The 18,334-nt window shown below is 37.9% G+C and overlaps 1 protein-coding gene across 5 annotated transcripts in view; it reads right to left on the bottom strand.

The window, feature by feature from the left end:
* Positions 1-1,290: 1,290 nt before the first annotated feature.
* The window catches only part of NPNT (nephronectin), a 65,973-nt gene continuing 48,929 nt past the window's right edge, over positions 1,291-18,334 (bottom strand). For 4 of the 5 annotated variants that reach the window (XM_072119025.1, XM_072119035.1, XM_072119044.1 and 1 more), the window contains 5 exons: positions 16,746-17,354; positions 7,119-7,205; positions 5,698-5,796; positions 4,656-4,915; positions 1,291-4,242 (listed from right to left, as the gene is read on the bottom strand). In XM_072119025.1, coding sequence (XP_071975126.1) covers positions 4,150-4,242; positions 4,656-4,915; positions 5,698-5,796; positions 7,119-7,205; positions 16,746-17,354 — 1,148 coding nt within the window. In that variant the 3' untranslated portion in view covers positions 1,291-4,149. The remainder of the gene's footprint in view (positions 4,243-4,655; positions 4,916-5,697; positions 5,797-7,118; positions 7,206-16,745; positions 17,355-18,334) is intronic. The other variant, XM_072119053.1, reaches the window with a different exon arrangement.

The raw sequence follows: 18,334 nt of genomic DNA, 5'->3' as shown, positions 1-18,334 counted from the left end.
AATATCAGTGTATACATTTACTGAATGGTGCAGCTCAAATGCTCTTGTGCTAAATGTAAATAAGACGAAATAATTGGTTATAAATTTTTCGAGGAGAAGGGGCGATACGCCCAAACCACTTACTATAGCAGGGACAGAAGTGGAGCAGGTTAGTAGCTACAAATACTTGGGCGTGATTATAGACAATAAATTAAGCTGGCATGAGCATATCGAAAAGGTAGGCAGACGTGCTAATAGCAATCTATTTTTTTTTACATAGACTAAGGGCATTTGACGTCCCAAGGACTATGATGGTAGGTTTCTATAACACGGTTATGATGAGTGCATTTGCATTTGCCTTAGCTGCTTGGGGCAACTGTATCTCTAATAGGGATTGTCAGAGGATGGATAAGATAATTAAGAAAGCCGCCTCGATAGTGGGTTCGCCCTTTGAAAGATGGGAGAAACTAGTACAGTGTGGGATACTCAGAAAATTGGATAAAATTAGAAATAATGCTGCAGGCACAGATTAGTGGTTTTAGTTCCCGTTTTATTCTTATGCGATGCAGGTTGGAGAGATTTAAGAAGACATTTATACCGGCCGGTCTCGAGCTGTCAAATACAGCGATCAGGGGTAGAATACGTAAGGATCATGCTGTACGACTTCAAGAAATGGAGGGTACTATTTAACTACTTTTTAATAATTCATTAAACTATTTATTGTAAATCGGTGAAATGTATATTTATGTGTACCTGTGTTCTCTTTCTGTTCTATGGTATATGTGGTTTTATGTGAGTTTTATATATGTGATGTCTCTGTTGAATTGGTGTATTGCGGATGTGACACTTTAAGTTCCCGTTTGGGATAATAAAGTATTATTATTATTAAGTAAAATAAGGTTACTTTCTTTTTACATTGTACGACTTGGCACCTCCTGGAGCACACACTCAGCAGAGACAGATGCATCTGCCCCCCCCTCCACCGATATGCTATTAAAAGGCCTCCGATGAGAGACTTGGCGTGACTTCCATCCAGTGTTTCCTGCTTCATGTGACTAATACTGTGCAGACAAAAAGAAATCCCTCCTCCGACAGTATATGTCTATGTATATAGTATATACCCTGCAAGCTTTCCAGGCATATATGCTGAGCGAATGATAAAAATTAGGTGTGAGTAGAACCTTAATGGTACTGCTGTGGTGCATGTGCTTCTAAAGTACAGTTTTTATGTTAGTATTGTAAAGTGCTCTGTAGTGTAGCATTTGATGAATAACATGTTATAATAGTGCCAGAAAGATCTACAATAAAACATCACATGTGAAAATGACTTTTATTACAGGTTTGGGCTATACAAATTTACATCACTTTATATTGAGAAATTCCTGTGGTGCTTAATAACAAATTGAATATCATATGACTGAAAAACACAAAGCATCCAAACTGTAAAGAAGAAAAGATGATTAGCAGTCAGCCAAAAATATATACAGGCAATCCCTGACTTAAAGGGGTAACAAAACTCAATGTCATTAGTCACAAAATGGAGCTTAAGTAGTTTGATTTTATAATGCACAAAATTTTATGGCCTCTATAAAGTATGTAGAGTTATTTAAAGGATAGCCACCACTGGAAACAACAAGTCCCATGATCGTTTAGTTCTCAGTAACTCCTCCTCCCTCTTGTGCTCTGCCCTAGTAATGGTCTAACAGACTTTACTTCTTTGTTACCATAGTAATGATGTGTAACTGCCATCACCGCATATTACCTCACTGAGATGACATCTCACCACAAAACCGGCCATACTGGATGCATTTTAATTCTTCATTACAGTGTATATTAATAGCATTTTCTGCTAAGGGGAGCAAATAACAACTAATGACATATTAGCTTATATTTTAGTACCCATTTGTATATGAATTATGCCAATTCCTGGAATAACCCTTTAAGGACACCCAACTTACAATGACCCCTAGTTACATACCAACCTCTCTGCCCATTGTGATCTCTGGTGAAGCTCTCTGGATGCTGGTACTGAACTTTAGCCCCAGGCCAAAACGGGCAATGGCACAAGTTTCTACAGTGAAGCTATAGTGCTAATCCTTATTCCCATGAGAATGCAAAATTTGGAGAACCCAATTGTCACAGGGACAAAACAAGGAGTGTTAATCATTTCACAAAACCTGTTACAACTTACATACAAATTCAATGTAAGAACAAACTTACAGAACCTATCTTGTTCATAACCCAGGGGCTGCCTGTGTATGAGAAAATGATTCCTTTTTATTTTTGCCTCTCCTTCTACCTGAAGTGAATGGTGTATCTGAAAGCAGTTTTAAAAGCCAATACACCAAAGACAGATAAGCAGACAAGGATAAAGTGTAACTCCTTACACACCTGATAATATTTAATTTCATAATCCACCAGTGGAATTTAGCAGCTTACCCTTTCTATCTATCTGTTGTTAATGTAATTGAGCAAAAGTTTATTTAGAGAAAGTCATAAAAGCAGGAAGAAAAGGTTGGAAAACAGTGGAAAAAACATTTGTTGTCCAGAATGTTGCACTGTTACACTGCAACTAAAAACACTTATCCCTGTTAGAAGGAAAACAGATAATTGTCTTCCCACTTGGCATTTACATTGCATTTTTAAATTAAATACAATAGCTGAGAAGAGAAGATTTGCCTAAATACATTGGTGTTAACAGTTGCATTGACAAAACGAAAATGTTAACGTTATTAAAAATATGTGTAAACATTAAGCTAACATTTAGTTTTGTAAACATAAGGTTACCAGCATGTTATTTTGGTGTTTACACACCTGCTAACATTTCTTTTTACAAAACACAATGTTAACGCAATGTTATTAAATAAAGTTCCTCTTCTCGACTGTTGTATTGCATTTTAAAACACAACGAAATTGCCAAATATGATTGCAGCCTAAGGGGTCTGCATGATGTGGAGTGAATAGAATGGTGGTCACGCACATCTACCACCTCAGCCCTGCATGTGCAATACTGAGCCCAATGTTCAATGATGAGTGAGTGATCAGTTATCAGAATCTAGTCCCCTATACTGTAGACCAAGTGTGAGAACAAACTAAAGTGGGGAGCACATTGCTGTTAACTGGGAATATTTTAAAACAGTAATTAAAACTGATGTTTTGAAATGAGACACCTTTTATTAAAAATGAAGTTTAAAAAATCCTTATGTTATTTAGCACAATATTCAACATATTTACCACTGCAAATATAGACAATTCGGTGCCAATCTAATAAAATGAAACCTAGGTCCTGATGCCATAACAGCGACGGTCAATACTGTTTGAATAGATTTTATGAACATATTTTAGAATTATGTAGACATTTTTTTCAAATGTTCCTCAGGTATATTCCTACAAGTATTAGAGTCATAGTACATTAAGGCCATAGTTTCTTTAATGACATAAATAGTTAATGGCACAGAAAGCCTAACTGTCTCTAAAGTGAAGCTATTATAAAAAAAACATTGACCCTTTGTTATATATGATACAAAAATATCATTTAAACACTTTTTGAAGGTAAGAATGTACATATATATAATTCTAAAAGAATAATACTAATATGTTTACTTTGTATATAAACTTCAAAATCTTTTACATGGCCAACACAGCCTACTTATGAGCACCACTGATATGTTCTTTATGAAGATCCGGGGATGTGACTAGCTGTTTGACCTTAAGAGCTATTCAACATAATTAAATAAGTTTCTATACCCATTACAAAAAGCTGTGGAGTAAATCTTCAGATAAATACATAGGTGCACATTACGCATTTACAAAGTAGAGATTGACTTGGCAAAAGTCATTTAATATCAGAGTTCTCTCAATTTCCAGAAGCTCGAGCACATGTATTTCAAGAATAAACACTGCACCAGACCAGACATGTTCCTTTGGATTTTTTTTCAAGTCATCTCCTCAGGTAAAGTTCTTTGGTAGTGTGTATACAGTTTTGCTAAGATAGGAATATTGTCTGGAAAAAGATTTCAGGGAAAAAGTTCTTGTGCCCGTTGTCATCTTCTGGGGAGATAACGCAGGAGTTCTCGGCTCTTCTTGTTTGTGAATTTGTTCCACAACAATTATTCCTGCCCCTCTCAAATGATGGGTTGTCACAAAGTGTAGCTACAACTGTGATGCGTTTTAGGCTTTTGCACAGTGCCCTCTCTTCAAACTAACATCATCAAGACCAACAAGTCCTGAACGATCCTTTCCTCGTTCTGCTTTGAAAATAATCTGTGGAAAAAAGAAAAACATACATTAGATGGAAACAAAACCGTAACGTCACTTGAGAGAATCAGAAGGCCTGTTCTTCATAGTAGAACTACCTATTCACCATTACCAATCCGGTAATATTGTCAATTTTTTGTGGGGTTCATTATGTAATTGTTTATTGACTGCTTCTGTTGTGTGCCTTCTGGGAAATTAAGATTGTAGACCAAATAATAAAAATTAAGTACCAACATTCTCTGAAAGAATCCACACCAAGTGGGTGTGGAGGGGTATGCACGTGGTCATGGATGGTACCACGGTAGGCCAGTGCAGTCTTGTCCCTCCCTGTTTTTTTATTATTAGATTTAATACCATTCTGACTGATGAACATCTGTAATTGACAAACTAATAATATTACAGTTTAAAGGTTTACTTACACTTCTGACTCCTTTGCCTGGAAGAGTGATGTGTGTATCACCCCATCCATGGCTATTTCCAATTCTTCCCCACACAGCAGGACCATTAATGCCAGATCTTCTTACAAATACTTGAAGTTTCCCAGAATTTTCTCCAGACACTAAGTGTCTAAATGACAAACAGAGGTCTCCAGAATTTGAAAGATGTCCAAGTGGAAGGACCAGCCGTGCTACTTTTCCAGAATTTGCTTTTGGCTCCATGAGTGTTAAATATTTCCCACCTAAATAAAGAGATGACAAGTGAGACATATAAGAACATTAACCTTAAAAGACCAAGGAGAAGAAATTTGAGTTTCATGACATTTTCCTCTATACGTTAGGTACATTATGGTGTTGCAGTTTTTTGAGAGAAAATAATCAATTTTCCTTCTAGCCGGAGCTCCAGAGTTCTTATAATTATTCTCCTATAGTGTTAGTGTTAGTGCAAATAGTGGGGGGTATTTATCAGGGCTTAGAAGCCTTGGAATAATCGCAAATGCTAGCTCATTGCCAGGACCAGTGATTTTTTCCCCTTCTGCCAGGGGAGGAATGGAGGGGCATAAAGTAGTGGCGTGGTTGGCCAGAAGGGGGGGGGGGCTTGCTGGCGGCGGGTGTGCGAGTGCAGCCATAGGAAAATTTTCTCAGGTGAATATTCGCTGCCCGCCAAGCGTAGAAATAAACGCTGTGTGGACCCTAGAGTGTCAGAGCCTCTTGATGTGTCCGGCGGCACCGAAGCAGCAGCGGGCTATCATACGGGGTGCCGTGCTCCAGCATTTGATAAATAACCCCTAGTATATCCATACTACTCAGTCACCACAAAGGCTTCATTATAGTTTATTCTATGTTTTGTAAAAGTTATTAATACTAGAATATATACATATATAGTTATGACAGAAAATGTATATGGCAACTCAAGAGAAAATGGACTCCCAATAAATTTTCTTTGTATGTATTAACCTCTTATTTTTTGTCAAAGGCAATATGTTCCTAAATCCAATTTAAAAATCGAGGTAAAGCAATTTACCTGAGTCATCTTTTACCAGTTCCCAATGCAAGTCATTTTCTCTGTCTCTAATCCAGCCACACAATCCATTGTCAAAGTTGCAGCTATGGATCAAAACCCCTGCAAAGAAAGACAGTTACAGTGTTAATATTGGGGTCAAACCTCCACGTGTGAACATACCTGCTATGCTCGGTGTTCACTAATCTTACCTGCACAAGAGCATGTGCATTCCCAAGCCGCACACAACGGACCCATGAACCCAACAAACTCATGGCTGTGCGTTAGGTTATGCCATTTTTACAAGTATTGTGAAATGGAACAGTAATATAGAAGGGCTGTGCACTAAAAGCAGCAGCTACAGCAGCAGTTACAGGCGTAAGCGGTTGTGCACATTGTTGACAAACAAAGGCTGGCCGCAACAGGCACCACTGCATCCGTAAGGAAACACTAGAGTATACGCTCTTCATTGTTTTTATATCCCCCAGAGCCACATATATATCATTTCCAAACAAATTTCAGAACAACAACTTCTTTAAAAGTTTTGTTATATAGACCCGGCCAGGCAAATCAGGTCATTTCTACTTTACAGCTTTCCCTATTTTAATGCTAATTTGTTGTCAAATCACTGTGGAAGGTCCACCCATGCACAGAAACCAACTGCATCAGGGATGAGATTAAAGCTTTGCATTTCAAAGGTTACATTCAGCACCCAGAGCCTGCAGGAATAAATTATTTAAAATCATTTACATTAGTTTTTTTTTTTGGTGCATGTGATTGCAACTTCTATGACTGCATTGATATTACAATGGGGCCGATTTACTTACCCGGCCCATTCGTGATCCAGCGGCGCGTTCTCTGCGCTGGATTCGGGTCCAATGTGTGTAAAAACTTGGTTCTAGTACTGTAAGTAGTAAGCTTGGTTTTTTATCCATGTAGTCATTTTGGTCCCGGGACTGTATCTGTACAGAAGGCTTGGTTCTGGTACCATTTCACCAAATTATTTTAACATTTAGGCTGGTAGAGGCCCACAATCTTTATACTGCCCGGGGCCGATAGTAGCCTTAATGCGACAAATGTGTGTTATCCTAACCTGAATGATATAAATTACCATTAAAAAATTCAACCAAATCATAATATCTATACAGTATAGCAGTTATCCCACATACATTCTATTGAACTAGACTTCTAGTAATCCCCCTCAATCTTACTACTGTTTAATTCAAGAGCACAAAGCAAATGTTGAACGGTTTCAGTTACTCTGTGACCTCTGGTGGTGTTACAAGGAGTAGGACTTAGCTGCTGACCTTTAACTGCTTCTTTAATGGACTATATGATGTTTGGGGCCCCAAAAGTCATAGCATATAAAGGTCTGTGTCCACCTCATATTCGGCACCTAGTGAATATAAGCTGTAAGTATTTTTAAAACGTTAAACGGATCTTACCTGGATCATCATTTTCTTCATATTCATCAGCACTCAGCCCCCTCTCAACATCAAAGTGGAAAAATATATTATTTTCATGCCGTGGAACTGTATAAAAAGAGAAAATTCTGAGAATTCTGTGCTAAATTGGACAAATGCCTCACACAAAGAAATAAAATAAAGCAATAATGCTTTGAAGACACACAATTCTTAATATAACATAATGATGTTATTATTCATGTTATAAATAACTATGTGTATGTGCTGTGTTGCCTATCCATAGTGTTGTACCATCCTGTGGTAGAAATTAGAAGTAAACAGTAATTTGGCAATCTAATGGTAGCCTTTAGTTAGACTTATTCAGAAATCTTTAGTAAGGCTTAGTTTGTAAAGAAACAGGCGGCAAAGTGCCCCCTACTTACAGTATTACTACTCTGTTGTCAAGGCAGATGCTTATTGACCACAGATTGAACTCCCACAAACTCTGAGCAGTGAACACATTCTTCTTGCTCCCTGGCTATAGTATGTCTTGAGCTTTATTTCCAATATCTGAAACTTAACTGAAAATTAAGGGGTTAATGCTCACTGAACACAGTTGTGTAAACAACATGTCATACACTATGCAGGCTGGAATATGGATCTCTATGGCAGGGAACATTGCCTGTTTGTTTACAAACTAAGCAGAATTTCTTAAGAAAGTATATTAGAAAAATATTCACGACACTCCTTCCTCCACAATATTAGAAATGATCTCAAAAGGCAGTTACATTTTAAGCATTTTAAAAGTATTGCTGTGTCAGTTTGTAATTCTTTCTACATCAATGTTTCATGTAACTTTATTTATATCCCTTATTTTATATGTTTTGCAGCTTTGACCTGACCCTAATATATTTTTTACTGAGAGTTATGTATTCCCCTACTCTTCAAATATAACAGGTTATGGAAAAGTGAAATTAACTTATACCACCTGTGCCACTGATACTTCTGGTCCAATACAGTGAGGTGTCTATAACACCTATTGGTTATCCTAATGTGTGCCAAACTTTTACATCAAAACTGTGTCTCAATTCTGTCCCAATATCTTTCATTTCAGGCCATGACATTTTTTGTGAAACCAAACCTCCATTCCATATAAGCAAAACCAACCTAAAAACTATAAGCAACATTTTGTACCACAAACTTTTGACAAATACGTTAATAAATCTGCCCCAACATTCTTTTTAATTTTCCATCAACAGCAAGTAATGTGAGAGTGTTTTACAAGGTAGTTACTAGAGTCCTATAAGAAGCTAAACTATCTAAACAATTTTTATTGCGTTGTGTTCCATGTTACTTAATCTTAGACCTCTTATTTCACTATACATAGCACTAATCCTGTATGAGAAGACTCCTCATTCCTCAGACACTGTATGCTTAAGAAAGATTTCTAAAATCTGTCATTCTAGACAAGTTACATCTAATCTGGGAGGTCTACATATGAGCACCATGTTGTACTTCTCACCTGCAGGTGCACAGCCTGACAGACATTGAAGGCTGGACATATGGGATTCCTAAAAGCTGTAATTAATCATGGTAAAAGAATGTACCCTGATACATAATACAGCAATGATACACTGGTTCACATTTTCTGGGTATCAACTATTCCTATAATACAACCAAATTTATAACTTGTTACTAAACGTGATTTTAGTACAATTATAAGTTGCATAGGCTTTATATACATAAAAGATTTATGCACACAATGGGGGGGATTTGTCATTTCTCCATTTCAGAATTCTGGACTGAAAAAGTCACGAAATAGTGCTCACTTGTGCCATTATTTTGTGTATGTTTACACTACTTACTCCCATTGGTGAGTGGGAAAGTGAGTCTGATTAGCTGGTTTAGCCAGATTTATCAACTGAGACATTTAAAAATGTTTTTGATCTCATTCCAGTAAAGGAAAGCTTAGAAAGTGGACTAACATCTTAGAGAAGTGACAGATTGATGTGATAGTTTATAAATTTGGAGCATTTCGAAGTCAACAAAGGGACTAATTTATCATTAGGGCAATTTTTTAAAGGAAATCTACCACCAGGACGAAAGATCGAAAAATCCAGTTGCAGTATGCAGACCTCTATGCAGGCTTACTGCTCGCCTCCATCAAGAAAAAAAAGGGTGTGAGGGTAGGGGAGTACGGGGAAGAAAAGTGGCTACTGATTTAATATTAGATAGAGAGAGAAACAAGTATATGTGTCTTGATAGAAGAAGAAAGATACAGCAAAGTAAACTAAGGCTGTGGGGAACCTAAAGATGACATCATTTTTTAAATACAAGATGAATGCTCTAAAAAACTGTAATAAAATAGCGCAGCTTCTATCTTACCAATTTTACCCACTCCCCTTTTTTCCACAGATTTACCAACATACTTACATAGAATATTAAATATTGCCATTAGAAATTACAGTTTGTCACACAAACGCAAACACTCTGCTGTAGCCAATCACTAATCTTTAATAGCGACACCTTCATACTCTACTTAGGCCTGTCACAGCAAAGTAAACTAAGTCTGTGGGGAAGCATAAAAGAGGCAGTAATGATGCATCAGTACATTAAAATGGATGTGTAATTTTTTTTTATTATTGTAAAGCATTATCCTGATCATAATAACTTACAAAACTGCATGTAGGCTACAAGTGTATTCCAGTACAGCCCCTAGCCTTATAGACTGTAATCTCATGTGAGCAGGGCCCTCACTCCTATTATTCCATATGACCGCTTGTACTCTGAAATGTAATATTATATTATATGTTCTATGATTTGTAGAGCACTACAGAATATGATGGCACTATATAAATAAAGATTATTATTAGGGTTACAGAAAAATGAAAACATTAAGGCGTGACCAGTATTTTTCAACCACTAAATAGTAAGAAGTCGATACTGTGATCTGGAACATGGTGTGCATGGAGGCAAATTCCTCTTATCTAATTCAGAGATTACATAACTGCAGTACAAGTACACAAACACATAATAAGTTATTTGGAATCACCCAGCAATCAACATTTTTTTGCCTCTTATGATCATATTTGAGCTGCGCACAAGGATAGTCTGCAAACCGCACATGATCACCTTTACTATGTGACAGAGAGATTTTTGATGAGGGACTGTTTATTAATGTTTCTCCATGGAAACAGTTCCTAAGAAATAAGAAACACAGATGTGTATACAAAACAGGTCTAAAATCTCTCAAACCATCCTTCATGTCATTGGCAAATCTGGTGACACCGACATTAAGAACAAATGTGAGAACAAAGAATTACTCATTCTACCAGCATGAAATATTGCACTCACTGACAAGGAATCAATGTCCCCGTCCGCTGTCCAAACACCAAGCACATTGATTTAGATCAGCCTTGAACCTATAAGAGGAAGGCATGAAGTTCTTGATAACTCTGCCCTTGAGCGCTTGCAAGGCGCAGCATATTGAAAACTAACAAGCAGATTGTGTAAATCTGTAACATACACCAATATGTACGAGATTAATAATCAAATACTTTCCATAGTATAGAGCTGTATGCAATATATACCAGTGCATTAGAATCATGGTAAGTAGGACTACCCGCAGGGCGTACAGTACCCTGCAATTCACCTATTAAATATGTATGAAATACATATTTAGGTCAATAATGGAAGCCAAACAAGTGGTAAATGACAAAAACCCTTATTCGGGTTCATATGTAACAATATGTCTGACGAAGACAACTAGTATTGTGGAAAGCTCACCATCAAATACATTCAGTAAGCCATAAAAAGGTGTCCCCAGATTTCTTCACTCTTCTTCTGCTCTCAATGGTTAACACAAGTCTACACAACTAGCATGTGTCATGCAGCATGAATTGACTAATTTATTTAATGGCTAGAAACACTCACATACTACATTGAAACAGGAGACGATTTTTCCAGTCAACTATAAAAAATCTGTAAAAATCAAAATGGCGACCTCTCCATATATTATGTAATAAAAATTGTTAGAGTAGGTACCAAGCAACTAAACACTACTTATGAATGCACACTCATAGATATGCACTAGCTTCATATGGTGGACCTTTCATACTAGTCATGTGGGTGGGTGGGCTGGCCTTACAGCCCAATGTGGTCTCTCTATTCTTGCCACTAAGTTCATGACGCCTCTTCTTTGTTCTGAGTAAAATTTGTATCATACAAACCTACAGAACATGGGGTTGAACTCAAAGCAACTCATTGCAGGGTAGAGAGTACTTCAACTATGTATTACTATGATTTAGTAACATGGTATTTCAGTCACTCCAGATATAGAAGACTTCTTTAAACCAACATATTACTGCAATAATACAATAGAAGGGATTTCCCACCTCCACCCCTGCATAACTTGTAGTCCTTTATTGTAACAAAGGCCCCATCCAGCCCAGAGTTGTAACACTCAGGCCCAAATCAGTTCAATAGTATCTTTCAGCAGGCCATTAGCATGAATGAAGCATTCTGATCTCTCTCAAAAACATGTTACACATTCTCCTCATCATTGTTCTTTCAATCAGTCATCAATTCTCCTTCACTCCAAAGCACTGGCAGATTCGGAGCTGACACTGTACGTATGTACAGTCCATTAGCTGCATGTGGTAGGATCGCTGTGGGGACTATAGCAGGTGCTCCAATGATGACCCAACATTATTGATGCGGTGCTGTATCACGTGAAAGCTGAATCAGGGTTTGACATGTTGCAGACATTGTGGGCCAAATAAAATAAGGTTGTGGGGAAAACTTGGCCCACAGACTTTGAGTTCGATATGTGTCCTCTAGAGAAACAGAACTTGGAGAAAAACCCAAAATATACTAAGGTCTCTATGTTTGGAATGTCCTGATTGTGGAAGTAAGTATTACTTATGAATAAGCCTCTTTGAATAAATGGGTCTATTGAATACAAAATCCTTGTTTGCTTTGCACCACCATACTCAGAAGCGGGTTCCCTCATCAATACATCTAAAACTCTTTTTTGTATTGTGATCCTCCAGTTACTCTGTATTTATGATTTGGATTCCTTTCAAAGGTTAAGACACTGAGGTTGGCAACCACCCAGATTGGCAACCAGGTTTAAATGTTATCACCTATCTACAGGAAAAAGGAATGACAATCTGATTGTTGGTCCTCCCTCAGTAATCACAAGAACTGGGGTTCTAATTATCACTAATCAAAGTAGTGATAGAGCATGGGAGGGTTAGAAATTTCCCAAACACAGTGCTCACCTATCAACAGTGAATGGGGGTTTCTGATTATCCCAACGAAGTGAATGGAACGTCAGGTTGCATGCTTAATCCGATCACAGAAGGTGGATTCCTATCAACGGGGCAGGCGCCAACACTGGGCATATCTGGGCAAGGGCCTATAGCTGCTGGGGGTGGCCCACATAAGGCTGTACGTAAGGTATCTAACTCTTTATTAACCAATTATGAGTACCTCCCCTGTTTTCTATCCTGAAAATGCTTCTTTGCAGTCCCATTGACTCTGGATTTTTTATATGAAATGGCGGCTGATGGCTGTTTCAAGCAGCATCATTTTTAATTTATTAAATTATTTTTATTCCAACCCCCTATAAAAATGGCTGGACCATCATACCTCTTTTGTCACCCCCTCATCCTCATAGACTGTAGTAAGCTCTTGCGATCAGGGCCCTCTCTCCTATTGTTTTATATGGCTGGTGTTACTTATTTTATTTATATGTTGCCCAAATCCTATAAAGAGCTATGGAATTTAATGGCGCTATATCAATAAAGATTATTATTATTCATCCATGGGGATGAGTGGGGCTATTTCTAATGAATCCATAGGGTATGAGGGGGGGCTTATATAAAATAACCATGAAGCTCCTGTGTATAATCTTGAAGTATGATAAACTAGGGAATATTTTGGTATAATAAACTAGGGAACTGTTTTAGTTTCTGAATTTTTAATGCCGCCACGTGAGTTTACTGCAAAGGGGCCCACAGAGGCTCTGTCGCCCAGGGGTCTGGAAACCTGGAGCCGACAATGTCCATCAATCAGATTGTTAAGAACTACCATTAAATTATGATTAGCATAAAATGAACTTCACACCTATAGATTTACATTCATGTATTGGAATTGCTCTTCTTTATTAGTTATTCATAGTACTTAGATAACTGTAACCCCGATAGCTAAGCATTCTGCATCCTACTTTATGATCTACTTTTTATGATCTTACAATCATAAAAATGTACATTAGCATAAGAAGATCAACATAGGATAATTACATCATCCAGTGCTGCAAAAAGACAAAAAGAGAATTGTCAAAATAACAGACAAGCACAGAGAACTTGCATGCACCCAATCATTCACACAGCACACAAAGTAGCTGTTCCTCTTCCACATTTGAGGCAGTCGGGGCAGCCACCCATATATCCCAAATCAAAAAGAACTGATCCGGAGCAGTATAAAAGAGTTTATACCCCAGGAGATCCAAATTGATCAAGGAGATCCATTTGGCAACCATGGGGAGCTAAGGTGGCTTCTAATTAAGCTAGATCACCTTCCTACCATAGAACATTAGTAGACAGAGAAGAGTCCTCTCAAACTTAGCCTGAAGAATGTCCCTAACTAGACCCAGAAGACACACCTAAGGGTAGCACATGCCAGGGAGACACAGATGCTCATTAATGTATGAATGAATGTCCATCCAATAATCCTGAATGGATGGACATTCCTAAACCATGTTGAAAAACGTACCCATACAATCTCCACATCTAGTACACAAATCTGAGGGCAGTCTATCTGATGCAAACGTAAAAAGTGTCAGATACACACAGTGCAACCATTTATCCTGTATCAACTGGTCACGGGCACCTTTGAAGCACTAGTTATGTGTGAGGTCCTTAAAGGACATCTACCACCAGGATCAAGGATTGTAAACCAAGTAAACTGACATAATAGGTAGATATAGGATTCCTTAAGTTAAGTTCTAGCAATGGCTTCTAAACGAAAGTGCTCAATCTTCAAGTCCTCCGTCCCAAACATACATCATCAATTGATATGCAAATGCCACAGCTTCGATCAGACGACCATGAAATCAATTGGATCGTTTAAATGCTTTATTAAAATAAAAACTTTTTAAAAAAACTTTGTTGTAGTAAAAACGGCAGATGAGGTGTTTAGGATTTGCATTGTCTGGGTAGGCAGTGAAGCAAGAACAAAACTAAACTTGGACTTCACTAAACTATAAGGAATACTTAGCCTAACAATATAGACTTTCATTCCAAAGAGTAATGTTCTCACATAAACCCAATACACATACCTTGTGTATTCAAGAGTTCAACCACCGATCATTTTATTCGGGTTATATATTCTCCTTAAGCCACCTTTGGTCACAGTCTATTGAAATTTACTCTGCAATGTTACACAATTCAAGAGGTTCTTGCTACTGTAGCCAGCAATAATAATTAATAAAAGGAGATTGAATGGCCTGTGAAGCAATCATGCTCAAGGCTGAATGAGAATGGTATTCCTGGTATGTACCAAGTGAAACTGGCACATTACCAGAGAAACCTCTATTAATGGCCTGTTCAAAACTGGCTCTTCCTGATGCTCGAAACATCTGCCCTATCACATTGCATTAAACTCAGTTATAAATTAAAGATTTTTTTATAGTTACCGTATTTTTCGGACTATAAGGCACACAAAAAATCCTTTGATTTTCTCAGAAATCAAAGGTGCGCCTTATAGTCCAGTGCGCATTATATATGAACCATACTTACAGACAACAGCTTCCTTGAACTGTGCACAGGTCTGCCACCTGCTGGCCATTCATCCTTATAATCAGGTGCGCCTTATAATCCGGTGCGCCTTATATATGAGCCTAGACATTTTAGCAGGCATTTGTTGATGGTGCGCCTTATACTCCGGTGTGCCTTATAGTCCGAAAAATACAGTGTAAGAACCTTGGATCATGTTTGAATATTTATAAACCTTGGATCTAGTTGTGCCAAATTTGGAACTTTTTAGCAAATTTTGAAAGTGAAACTATAAAGTATGAAAACTTTTTATAACACTGCAATAAACTTAAATAAACAATTTTCTATTTTACTCTTATTAACTTTTAGCAACTGTTTGCTTGCTAGCAGGTCTTTATCTTTTTTACCTGGCTGCTCTTCTTCTGTCTGGGTTTGATATTTTCTAAGGGCAGTCTGTAGCCTGCTACAGCGGACACAGGCTACATTCTAGATTCTAGTAGGGCGGATATTGTTGGCAATGAGCATGCTCCCAATTTCCTGACGTGAGAAGCATGTGACTGATCACATGCTTCATCACTTGTAAGGTCCTCGAACCCTTCCATGCTGCCATTTGGGAAAGAGTCAGGGCATGGAAGGTAAAGCTTTCTTTATACTGCCAATAGGTTTTGGTATGTATAAGAGATATGTGTGTGAGTGAATGTATGTATGTAGCAGAGCTGTGTGTGAATGTATACATGAATGTAGCAAATCTGCGTGTGAATGGGTGTATGTAGCAGAGCTTTGTGTCTTAACAGATGGATGTAGTAAATGTGTATTTAGACATACTGTAAAGTTGCTATATGTTCATATCTTTATTCCTATGTTTATTCCCATTTATTACAATGTGCGAAAAAGTTAGCGTCAGAAGGTGGCAAAATTAAGAATTTCTTTTGTACAGGAGGTTTTACTTTTTGTAAATGATGAAAACATTATAAAACCTAAATAAATTTGGCAACCCCGAAATTGTGCTGACCCAAAGAATAAAGAAGACATGTAATTTGGGGTGTACAGTGAAAGCCATAAAAACCAAGGACAAAGAAAACGGCACAAATGCATTTTTTCACCAATTTAACTGTAATTGGAATATTTTTCCTGTTTCCCAGGACATGGCATGGAATATTAAATACCGTCACTATGAATTTCATTTTGTTACACGGAAAACAAGCACTCACACAGCTTTTTACATGGAAAAATAAAAAGTTATGGAATTTTGAAGGTGGGGAATGAAAAATGAAAACGCAAAATCGAAAAAAAAGGACCTGGTCGTTAAGGGGTTAATAAATCTGACTTTCAGAAGACATCTAAAGAGTTTCTAAGACACTGTAAAAACTGGAATAACAACCTGTCTTGTTATATATGTGCCACATTCTGTCCACAAGTTACCTCTAACCATATAGAACACATACCAGACCAGTATCTGGCCACCCACAAGAGATCAAACTGGATTTTTGTGAGTCTTTCTCTCTTGCACTTGCAGTCCTGCAGTTGACCATGGTGTCCCTGCTATTGTAACTAACAGGTTTGCACCTCTATCTGAGTAAAACCTCATAATACGGTAAACTGTAAAGAGAAAAGCTTCAAAATAAAGATTTGTGAATTTTATTTTGTGAAATTCCTATTGGAGATCTTGTCTATCATCGTCCTGGATAATATAACAGCCCTTCAATCATCTGACGGAATTCTTAATTTCAGAGCTATGGTGCTTTCACTGAAATCAAACAGGGTGTCCAAGTAATTAAAGATAACCCATTTTATAGATCCCAGTAATGTTATTTTTTGTCAGAAAATGCCTATATAAAGCATACAACAGACTGCACGCATTTGTATGCAAAAATCTTTAAAAAATACTTACTGAAAACATCGCCTCTTTGTTTTCCCTGGTCATCAATCCTGTTGTTCTCTGGTATCCTTGTAGAAAGACGTGGAGGTAATGTTGTAACAACTATGGTTGATTTGGGTGTTGGAGACTTTGTTGGTGGCTGGGGTGGCCTTGTTGCTGGTTGAGGTGGCCTTGTGACAGGCTGGGGTGGTCTTGTTACAGGTTGAGGTGGCCTTGTAACTGGCTGTGGTGGCCTGGTCGCTGGCTGTGGAGGCCTGGTCGCTGGCTGTGGAGGCCTGGTCGCTGGCTGTGGAGGCCTGGTCGCTGGCTGTGGTGGTCTGGTCGCTGGTTGTGGTGGTCTGGTCGCTGGCTGTGGAGGCCTAGTTACTGGTCTTGGTGCTGGTCTTGTTACAGGTACAGCTGGCCTGGGTGTGGTCTTGGGGGTCTTTGGATGTGGCTTTGCTGTAATAGAGGGTGAGGGAGGCCACTTAGGATGCCTGGAGACAAAGTCTGGGATCCTGTTGCTGCTTCCTTCACTACCACTTAATGTGCTGCCATTTCCTTTAAGTGTGTTTCTCGTATTATCTTTACCTGGTAGAAAATTATGTGGCCCTAGTGGATCAATCATCACTCTGGGGATGGCTGTAAGAAAACATTAAATATTACAGAAGTGTTTTAAATAACAAGAAAAAAAAATGATATTTTATCTCAAGTGCTCACATTTATTATGAATAAATTAACAAATTCTTTTTGAAGGAAAGGGAGCGTGTAACAAATATATGCATGTGTTTTCTTTTATGAATAATGTAATTGGAGGTGTTAAGTTAGACTAGAAAATCTTAAAGGGATTGTAAAATCGATATAAGTTATAACAAGCTGATGAAAGAGTATTCCACTGCTGGGACCCCCAGCAATCTTAGGTATGGAGTTCAGTTCTCCTAATAGGTGGAGTACAGGTCGTGGTGGTATTGAAAAGTTTGTATGGAAATGTTTGAAATTGCTGAACATGGCACTTGTCTATCTCCAGTACTCCAATAGACAGTGAAACTTCCATAAACAACGCTGTGCTCTACAGTTTCTGACACATACAATTGAATAGAGTGGCAGTATCCTTGATCTGCCACTCCATCAATTACTCAGAACCCCTATTCTAAGGCTTGCTGGGGGTCCCATTCTTGTGATTGGACCCTCACCAATCAACTGTTATGTCCCATCTTGTGGATTGGTGATAAATTAAATGGTTAGTACATTTGTAGACATATTTATCATCCAGCATTAGACACTGTGATAAATCTGGTGCAATATACGACTGTCAAGGCTAACTTTGCACTGTGTCTACCATTTAGACCTTTCATTAACCTTACCCACTAGGATTATTTCAATCAAGTCTCTGTATTTCATTACATGGATCCAGTCATTCACCTATCATTAAAGCAATATTTTTAACTCCAATGTTAGTAAAGCTGAAAGCCGGTGTTTCAGAACTTCTCAAGAACTTCTAAAGCTGTAGTATAAGGGTGATGCAGCCAAAAGAGAAACATAATTGTAAAGCATATACTACAGCTTTTCCACTGAAGAAGAGGTAATGGAACTAAACGTGGAACTACTATTTGACCATGTTA

This window comes from Engystomops pustulosus, chromosome 1, assembly GCF_040894005.1.
Source record: "Engystomops pustulosus chromosome 1, aEngPut4.maternal, whole genome shotgun sequence".
NCBI classification, from domain to species: Eukaryota; Metazoa; Chordata; class Amphibia; order Anura; family Leptodactylidae; genus Engystomops; species Engystomops pustulosus.
The sequence above is the reverse complement of the archived record's forward strand: the minus strand, read 5'-3'. Positions and strand labels throughout refer to the sequence as shown.